Below are 10,873 nucleotides of genomic sequence, written 5' to 3'. Positions count from 1 at the left end.
ATTTACCTAATCTAATCTCTTTAGTTACTCTGATGGAATATCTGCAGGTTAGTAAATGCGGTAATCGTCAAGTACTGCCGTTAATTCTAGCCTTGAGTTCTCATGTTGATTTTTATTGTTAACATTCATTACTGGTTAATGTTTAATATGCAACTGATAACTATGGCGTGATTTATTTTAGCGGTAAAGTTGCTACAGTTGAAACGAATAGGATCAAACCATCCTATTATTACATCCGTTATGCTATTCTTTTCTGGTGCACATTTTTTTGACGGCGCTTTTTCTCTTAATCGGTTCATGTAGTGTAATGCACCAGTGATCAGTGACATTCAGAATATGGTAATCATTCACACGAATGATTTACATCTTAATGACTATGGCAAAATAGGAATCTGGGGGGAGGGACCGTGCTTGCGCAGACCCCTCCCCCCAACCCACCCCGAGAGAGAGAGAGAGAGAGAGAGAGAGAGAGAGAGAGAGAGAGAGAGAGAGAGAGAGAGAGAGAGAGAGAGAAGGGCATACATATGTACATAAATATGTATATATAAATACATACACAGACACAGACACAGACACAGACACAGACAGACAGACAGACAGAAGAAGGTGGGATAGAGAGAGAGAGAGAAAGGGGGGATAGAGAGAGAGAGAGAAGGGGGGATAGAGAGAGAGAGAGAGAGAGAAGGGAGGATAGAGAGAGAGAGATAGAGAAGGGGGGGTATATATAGAGAGAAGGGGGGATAGAGAGAGAGAGGGGAGGATAGAGAGATAGAGAGGGGGATAGAGAGAGAGGGAGGGGAATAGAGAGAGAGAGAGAGAGAGAGAGAGAGAGAGAGAGAGAGAGAGAGAGAGAGAGAGAGAGAGAGAGAGAGAGAGAGAGAGAGAAAGGGGGGGAGAGAGAGAGAAAGAGATGGGGTATATATAGAGAGAGAGTGAGGGGATAGATAAGAGAGAGAAGGAGGGGATGGATATAGAGAGGGGGGGGGGATTGAGATTAAAGCTTGGGGAAACATATCTTGGAGCTTTATTACTCTAGTCATGAAGGCCACTTTACCAGCATTTGAGGAACTGTGTATCTATTGTATGTCATTTCTGCGTATAATATCATATAAGGCTGGCATAAATTGTTTAATTCATTCATTTTTGAAGAGTAGGGAAAGTATAATAATAAAGACGTAATGTGAACATAGCAACTTCTGTCGTAATAGAAATAGCCGTGTAGAAACCAAGGTCAGAGCGAGATTCGCTGTGCATTTTACCGTTGCTTTTTACATATTGCCTGTTACGTCAACCACCACCAGGAAGTCGGGTACAGAGTCCAGCCATATTACTCAACTCAGAATCTCACATTACTTTGCTGTTTTTCCCTCAGTTCTCAAATAACTCGCCATTTTATACGTGTTTCTGTTTTCCTTCCAGGTACACCGCGATGGCTAAGGAATCTCCTGGGATCGATGGGGATTTCCTTTGTGTTCTTTATCACTCTCATGAAGGTCCGCCAGTATTTGCTGCGGATCCTTCTAGCATACAGAGGGTGGATGTGTAAGTGGAGGACGGTCTTTTTTTTTGTATCTTTAGTTATAATATTGTAACATGTGGCCATCTGTTTTAAGGTTTCATTTGACGAGTTACTTGTGTGTAACATGTATGTGACATACATGTGTCTGCCTGTCGTTGTTTTAGGTTTATTTAAACATTCCCCTTGCTCCAGATGAAAATGTTCGAGAAGTTTCTATAAAAACAAAACTATGGGGACTTACAGTCAAATTCGTATCTGGCTACCAGCCGTCTCTGTACTCCTGCCAGCGCTCCTTGCCCAGGATGCCCGTCCCTCCTCTGGATGAAACGCTTAGTAAGTAGAGACAGTACTAAAATAAAACTTTATATGTAATCATTGCTACTGTATTGATAGAATGACAAAAAAAAAAAAAAAAAAAAACATGTTTCTACTTTTCCTATCAAATATGTAGTTGTTAATCAATTTCCTCACTAGAATGAAAGACACTATGGAATTAGGATAAAATTAACTTACATTTCCTCGTGTGCAGGTAAACTCCTTGATAGCCTGAAGCCCCTGTGCTCCGAGGAGGAATTCAAGCAGTACTCAAAGGAGGCGGCCGACTTCGAGGGCACCATCGGGCCCAGACTGCAGCGGCTGCTCCACCTGAAGTCGTGGTGGGCACCCAATTACGTGTCAGACTGGTGGTGAGTTTTTCATTTTTATCCACTGATTTTAAAATAACTGACAGTATTAGTAAGGTAAAAGTGAGTATTGTGAAGATTTAAGTGTTTAAACTGTGAAGATTGAAGTATTGAAGATTGTGGGTATTGTGGAGGTTGAAATGATAAAGATTGTTATTACTGTGGAAGTGTTAAAGAATGTGTGGAATTCAATTTTTCTGTTAATGTAATGCATTATTCATTTAAGAGTGAATTTTATAAACTTGAATTTTTAAAGTCTTATTATTATGCAGAATATTGTAGCCAAATAAATTATTTTTATTACCTTTACTTTTTTCTTCTTCTTTTCAGGGAAAAATATGTCTACTTGATGTCACGACTACCGCTAGCAATCAATTCAAACTACTATGCCTTAGACCACTACATATGGACTCCAACAAATAGACAGGTATATTAGTAAAATATCTCCTCCTTTTGGCAACTGTATATATTACTATGTTCCTGTCCCAGTGGTAGAATTACATTATGTCAGATTTTAGATGTATATTTGGTATTTTCATTGCAGTATTTAATTGGAATGTTTTCATATTAACAGTCTTAAACAATTGCTTTCAGGTCTCAAGAGCAGCTAATGTTGTCCATTCCATTTTGTACTTCAAGCGCCAAATAGACAGAGAAGAGCTTACTCCCCTTTTGTTACGGAATACCATTCCTGTGTGCATGGCACAGTATGAAAGACTCTTTTCTACTGTTCGGTTAGTAGTCACAAGATAAAGTAGTTTTAAGTTGATAAATTAGAAAATGCCCTTTTTGCATATGTAAATCTAATACCTTTAAGTAGTGCTGTTGACCCCCATACAAATCTTCATGAATATGTAGCTAATTTAGAATATTTACCAAAAGAAAAAGAACTCGCCATATGCTCAAGGATTAAAATGACAGGATGTTTATATTTTACCAAATATTCAGTACCAGCTCTTCGAGAAAAAATTACAGAACATGCAGGTAATTAAACTAAGAAAGAGCTTAATGTGTAACTTGGTTGTTTAAAAGTTAGACACAATTAATAATTCTAAAGAACAATATCTATAATAACAATTTAAACATTTATGTCTACACTGCAGAGTTCCTGGTGAAGAAATAGATGAGTTACTTCATTTTGACTCCACTGAATCTCGACATGTTGTGGTGTGGAGACAGGGACTTTTCTATCAACTTAATATATATGATGACAAGAACCAGATACTGTCTCCAGCTGAGTTGGAAAGACTCTTCCAAGATATTATTGATGATGCAGACAAACATAAGGGTGAGCAGTTTGACATTTTCTTAATTATGAAAGATAACTTTACCTGGAGTATTACATTAACTTCAGAAACACAGTAGTAATTTCCAGTTATGTATGGATTTTTTCCAGCAGACAGTGATTGTAAGAAAGAAAAATGTTTCTACTGAGAATGCAGAAGGTAAAAAGAATTTTTTGATAGAAGTAAGAAGGAAACTTATCAAATAAAAAAGCTGAGATAGAAATGAATGTGACTAATGTAGCATTTGTCTTTTGAACAGAGAGTGTAAGTGAGAGCGAACGCAGTGTTGCTGCCCTCACAGCTATTGAACGAAGGGAATGGGCTAGAATTCAGAAGCAGAACTTTACATCGGGCATTAATAAAGACAATATGGATCTCATCTTCAAGGCAGTTTGCATGGTGAGGTTTATATTTTATTGTGTTTTTAATGTATTTTTTGCTTCAGCTTTTAACAATAGTATACAACAGTCGACATTCAGAGAAAAACATTGCCAGGACTGTTGTCTAAATTTTGATTTTCGTATTCAGACATTGAAATATATTACATCAAAATTGCCATCCTCTTGGTATTTAAAGACTACAAGCTCTCTAACCAGAAATACATATAGAAAATCAACTCTATGATATAAATCAGTAATTGGTTTAGTTGTAATACGGTTCTCCAGGATGGGTCAAGGTGACATATATTATGTTCTTTTCAGGTTGTTCTTTTTGACAAGCCACCAGAGAGCATTGTAGACAAAGGGAAAACACTCCTGCATGCTGATGGGCGTACGCTATGGTAAGTTTGATTTTTTAAAATTTTATATATTTCACTTTTTTCTTTTATTTTCTTTTTTCTTTACAGGTTCTTCATTTTTGTTCATTTTTGTTCATTTTTTGGGTATACTATATTTGTGTAAAGAATATTTTAAATTTATGAGTATATAACACCAGCGCTCTACATATATATATATATATATATATATATATATATATATATATATATATATATAATATATATATATATATATATATATATATATATATATATATATATATATATATATATATATATATATATATATATATATATATATATATATATAACACACACACACACACACACACACACACATATATATATATTGTGTGTGTGTGTGTGTGTGTGTGTGTGTGTGTGTGTGTGTGTGTGTGTGTGTGTGTGTGTGTGTGTGTGTGTGTGTGTGTGTGTGTGTGTGTGTGTGTGCATGTGTGTGTGTATGTATGTATGTATGTATTTATGTATGTATGTATGTATGTATGTATGTATGTATGTGTGTATGTATGTATGTGTATGTATATGTATATGTATATGTATATGTATATGTATCATATATATATATATATATATATATATATATATATATATATATATATATATATATATAGATATAGATATAGATACTGTGTACGTGTATGTATCCATCTATTGTTAACTATCTTTTTTTATCTTTAACTCTGAAGGTTTGACAAGAGTGTCAACTTGTGTTTCTTCTCTGATGGCCAGTGTGGTTTGAACGTAGAGCATACAATGGCTGATGCACCTGCAATGGGCCATGTCTGGGAATATGCAATGACAATGGAGTAAGTTTCTTTATGTTTCTTCTACATTATGTGTCCAGTGAATTCTTCACTTCTTTTATTATGTACCTATGAGGGAATAATATGTTTGTGTTTTGTTAGTGGAATAGTTGTAAGATTACAAAGTTATGTAATAAACCTTAAATCTCTGTTGGAGATTTAGCAGTGAATAATATCTTCTGATGGCCAGCCCTGACAACAAATTTGTTATTCAACAGAGTGATTGAAAAAAGGTATCTTGACAATGGACAAGTGATGCCTCCACCCAAGTCTTTCAAGCAGAGCCACTATTCCCCACCAAGACGGATCATTTGGGACATTACAGATGCCCTTGAGAAGGAAATCAATAAAGCAGTAGTAATGAACCAGAAGGTAAGTTTTGTTTGGTTTTGATTGTATAAGTATGTATGTGTATTATAAACTTGTATGACTGATATGAAGTGGAAAGATGAGTGATGATTATTTTATATAACAAAATTAACCATCAACATTATTTTCAGAATAATGAAGATCTAGACCTAGAGATCCGTAATCATAACAAATTTGGCAAGGGTATTATCAAAAAGGCTCGAGTTAGCCCTGATGCTTTTATTCAGATTGCTCTCCAGCTTGCATATTACCGTCATACGGGCAGGTAAGGCAGTTTCTTGTAAACATATCTATGTTAAGGAAATATTTCAGAAGCCTATTTGTCATTTTGCTGTAATGCAAACTATTATGGAATTTTTTTTAACAGCATGGATGTGTATGGAACTACATCACAAAATGTGTGTACATGTAATGGTAGTCTTATGAACTTAAAACTTAAATTGATGTTATTGGTAATTTCAGATTCTGCCAGACGTATGAGGCCTCAGCAACAAGACTGTACCAGAATGGAAGAACAGAAACTGTGCGATCGTGCTCAGAAGATGCTGCTGCATTTGTGAGGTAAGAGAGAATGGGTTGAATATGTATGTGGAAATATCTGTTTTGAATACAGAATAGTTATATTCTGAAAGAGAGTGCAGATAACACTGATATGATATTTGTAGATTATTTTTGGACTGTAATATCATGATTTAGAAATAGTTAGGTGTGTATGTACATTTCTGTTTCTCATCAAAGAACAACTACAAATACACACAACTAAACACATCACTTCACAAAATTTACAAATCAGATCAGCAACCAAAATCAGTAGAAAACTCAAGAAGTGTTAGATGAAGAGATCACTCTTTCAGGACTTGTGCTTCTTTATAGACAATTTTGGTGTGAAGAGGCAGCCTTCTCTTATGCCAGCAGAGTTGTAAGTTTCTGCTTTCAGTGCTCTTGTAAATTATATGTGCAACGTGAAATTGTAACTGATAAATATGGTTAGCATTCAATAAAATCTAGATATTATTGAATGAGCACTAGCATGTTCTTAAATTAGTCATGATGTTGAGGACATTGATCAGAAGATATAAGTTAAAGTGACATAATTCATTTTAGCTTAAATAGATAAGCACTCATTGCATGTTTTTAGCAAAGCAAAACATTAGTGTATTAAATTATCAAAACTACAATTTATAAGCATATTGAAAACTTAGGGAAGGAAAACAGCATAGTGTTAAGATACATGTAAAGTAATTATTTTGGAAGCTGTGAAATTCAGAGTGATTATGGCTTTGTAGAAAATTTTAGAAATGTATCTTTGCAAAATTATTTCTTATATATGTTGAAAAAATGGAGAGAGGGAGTAGGTCCTCTAAAGATATTTGCTTTATATGTTCAGTACTTTAAAAGGTTTCCCCTACCATGCCCTATTTAACACTTTTTTCCACTGACTCGTACCATACTGAAATAAAGCCATACATTGAAAATGACAATTCATCAGCTGGAAATGTGGTAGCATCAAATAGGAGTGTTATTATAGGATATTAGGTAACACAACAACAACACAAAATTCTTTCATTATGTATGCACAAAAATTGTCCGTTTTTAGACTGTAAGTTCCATGAAGATATCCATGAAGTTTTGGAAGTGTCTTTAATATACCAGTTAATGCCACCAGTAGGATAAAGATAAGAAGGATATGCTATAGGCACCTTAATCAAGACTGCTTTATAAAGAATAAAGTCAGGTATTACCTCACCTGAATATTCATTGAAATGATCACAGTAGAGATAGTGGGTCAGTTTTAAGAATAGTATCCTTTAAGTACTTAGCACATACAGATATATATATATATATATATATATATATATATATATATATATATATATATATATATATATATATATATATATATATATATATATTTGTTTTTTTTGCATTTTTGACCCAGGAGAAGAATATGACCAATGCCCTTTTCATATGAGTTCAGCTCGAGATAGAATTAGTAAAAAATGGTATTTTTAGAAAAATCTGTTTACTCTATTTAATGTTTAGATTAAAGCAGTTTTGCAACATCTGTACAAATAAGTAATCACAATCACAGCAACACACTCATCACGGAAGATTTTAGAAAATGAAATATTTATTGCCAATTAGTTATTTTTCTAAACTGACCTTAGTCCTTACAGAACTTCTTGGCATCAAATTATTAATAGCAAAATCTTAGAGAAATTTACAAAAGTAAAAAGGATCTTCATAATTTTCTTGCTTTGTAATAGGATTAAACTTATGTTTGCACAAGTCTGCTTAATAGTATTCAAATTGTAAAATTGTACCAATAGAGGTCTCATTACACATTTTACTATCAGTTCCTTATTAGTCAGTATTTTGTATAGAACTTGTCCCTCTTTCTTGTCCAAATATGGTTGTACTGGAACATTCCTCATTTATGTATAATAGATTGCAGTACAAATTTCTTGTGAAGATTAACCAATTGCATCTTTTCCTTAGAGCAATGGTTAGTGGGAAATTGCCAAAGGAGAATCTGTTGCATTTGCTGAGGGTGGCTGGAGAACGACACCAGAAGCTGTACCGTGATGCAATGAATGGCAAAGGGATTGATCGCCACTTGTTTGCTCTTTATGTTGTGTCAAAAGGTCTCGGCTATGTAAGTTGCTTTGTCTTTGCTTCTTAGACAGTCCATACTGCGATCTCAAACTTAATAAAAATTGAAGTGAAATATATAGTATTTGTAAGATTTATGATACTAATCATTAATATTTACCTCAAAATTATTTACATTTGTAATGTGCATCACAGGAAAGTCAGTTCCTTGAGTCTACTATCCGAAGACCTTGGACATTATCAACATCCCAGCAGCCTCAGCAACAGATTCAGGCAAATACTCCTGACATAAACTTGGAGCCTTTTAGGAAAATGGTAAGAAAACTGAGATTCCTAGCTTAATCTTAATGATTCTGCTAGGATCTTTTTGGTAGTTGAATATCATAAAATCTCTACTACATGTTCTTTTGGAGAAGATAGGATTAGATTGATAAGTATGCATAGTCACTCCATATGTAGAAAATGTGTAAAAGAAGACAGACGATGTTATCCTTTGGTTTCTCTTAGCTAACATGAATAGGAAAAAGGTAGATTTTACTTGAAATACTAAAGCTGATTGGCTCTACTGAGGTATTAGATAGATATTAACTTCATGCTCAGTTAAACATTATGCTTCTTTTTTTTTACTGCTTTATTTTTTTGTTTTTATTTATTTATTTTTTTATTTTATTATTATTTTTTCAGTGCTCTCCTGGTGGAGGATTTGGACCAGTATCAGATGAAGGATATGGTGTTTCATACATGTTACCTACAGAGTATAATATCTTTTTCCATGTGTCATCCAAGAGGTCTTGCCCAACCACAGACTCAAGGAAATTTTCAGACATCTTGTTTAAGAGTATGGATGATATGCGGCTCCTGTTTGACAACACAAAGCTTGAGTAATCACAGGGGTGACTTGCATAATGTAAGAAATAAAATATTATTACAAGCCTGCAAAAATGCTTAACCCATTGACCCCTGGATATATATATACCATGTACAGTATGTTTTTTTTGTCCATTTCATTAGTATGTATACACAAAGATGACTTTAAAAGTGTTTACTCAGCAAGGAGCCAGGTACTGGGCCTACTTAATCCCAGTTCTCTACCCTCTTCCTTGAGTTTTTAGAAAGATATTACTTTATTTTTATTACTACTAGTATTGTTAATAATGTTACAATAATAATAATAATAATCATAATTGTCTATAAAGATAAAGGCTATTAGAAATGGATACTTTTTCCAGAAACTGAAGGAATGGGGGTAAACAGCGAAGGTCATGTAAGGCTAGTAACTGACTCCTTGGTGAATAAACACGTGTGGAGCCATGTATGGGTAAACAAAGTTGACAAAACAAAACTACAGTGGACAGAACATGTACCAAGGGCTGGTAGGTTAAGGGTAGTCTTTCAGTAATTTTATACCTTTGAAAATTATATTACAAATATACAGTTTTCATTTTTTAATCTAACTGTGAAGCTCTCTCATTAGATAGGCAACTTGAGATTAATTGATAAGACACATAAACCTCTGAAAATTAATTATTGCTCCCTAGTCAGTTCCCTTAGCTATGGTGGAAATATATTTTACTGACCAATCATGAAGTATATAATTGTGTATTACATTTTAAGTGATGGCTCTTCCATTGTGTGAAGACAATTATATATATACGTACGCATTTAAATTTTATATATATATATATATATATATATATATATATATATATATATATATATATATATATATATATATATATATATATATATATATATATATATATATATATATTAAAATGTAATATTAGAATGCAGTCTTTCTCTATGAAGTTTTTCAAGATTTTGTTAACCTGCGGTTTTATAATATACAATTATCGTGTCAGAGTCCAGATGTTCAGATAGTGATATTTTTTCTCTTTATACATGGTAAGTTGATCTGGTAGAATTCCTTTCTACTAAAATAGCTAGCTTGGTCCATTATTTGATTGTACAATATGGAATTTTAAAGACCTTCAATATAATTTTTTAAGAAAGAGTAGATGTTATGTAAATGAGTTCATGCAAAATTTTATGTTGTCCTTTTCCTATACTTTTAGTAATGATAGAGATAGTTAAACCACAATGACATTGGTATTATCAATATTCTCTTCAGATAGAGCTGGCCTTTAAACATGGTTGAAACCAAGGTGAAGTGCATTTGAAGTTCACTATTTATGTACATTTCATATCAGATTACATTGAGTATTATATGGTCAATTTTATATTCAATGTTTGGTTTATATATACTTTTATGTATCTGTGGATGTCAGTAAAATGCTTTCTTTAAAGTTTATGATTAAATGTTGTAAAACTGAAGAATGTATGTAAATCATGCTGACATTGAATGATTTTATGAAATTTTGCAAATCTCCAGTTTTTTTTTTTTTTTTTTTTTTTTCCCCCACTAGTTATACTTACTACTGGTTTGCAAAAAAGGGCCTCGAGATTCTTACAAATTACTTGTTTGTTTACATGTTAAATAAAATTGTGTAAATTATTCAAGGATTTTTTTTTTCTTCTTCTTCTTCTTTTTTTCTTTTCTTTTCTTTTCTTTTCTTTTCTTGGTTAATTTGAATTTCTTCTATTTTAAGAAATGTAGGAAGATAATGACTTTACAACAATACAGCTAGAGTTAATTTTCATTAATTTGAATAACTGAATAATCCAAGATCATCCAGAATAAGTAAATATAATGTATAATTTTTACATATTAGTTTTATTACAAATTTCCTCTATACTGACTGTGTTATGATTTCTTATGTGTCCTATACTGAGACATAAAT

General features: G+C 33.0%; 1 protein-coding gene across 1 annotated transcript; it reads left to right on the top strand.

The window, feature by feature from the left end:
* The first annotated feature begins 1,393 nt into the window (after window positions 1-1,393).
* Window positions 1,394-10,588, top strand: LOC119576316 (carnitine O-palmitoyltransferase 1, liver isoform-like). The gene is made up of 15 exons (XM_037923937.1): window positions 1,394-1,542; window positions 1,712-1,852; window positions 2,049-2,205; window positions 2,533-2,629; window positions 2,797-2,936; window positions 3,306-3,490; window positions 3,748-3,887; window positions 4,190-4,269; window positions 4,974-5,093; window positions 5,309-5,462; window positions 5,591-5,724; window positions 5,922-6,020; window positions 7,959-8,115; window positions 8,268-8,387; window positions 8,757-10,588. The coding sequence occupies exons 1-15, from the start codon at window positions 1,455-1,457 to the stop codon at window positions 8,955-8,957; spliced, it is 2,013 nt and encodes a 670-aa protein (XP_037779865.1). The 5' UTR covers window positions 1,394-1,454; the 3' UTR covers window positions 8,958-10,588.
* Window positions 10,589-10,873: the final 285 nt, after the last annotated feature.

This window comes from Penaeus monodon, chromosome 8 (assembly GCF_015228065.2).
Source record: "Penaeus monodon isolate SGIC_2016 chromosome 8, NSTDA_Pmon_1, whole genome shotgun sequence".
Lineage (NCBI taxonomy): Eukaryota > Metazoa > Arthropoda > Malacostraca > Decapoda > Penaeidae > Penaeus > Penaeus monodon.
Note: the sequence above shows the minus strand (reverse complement) of the source record. Positions and strands in the feature narration are given on the sequence as shown.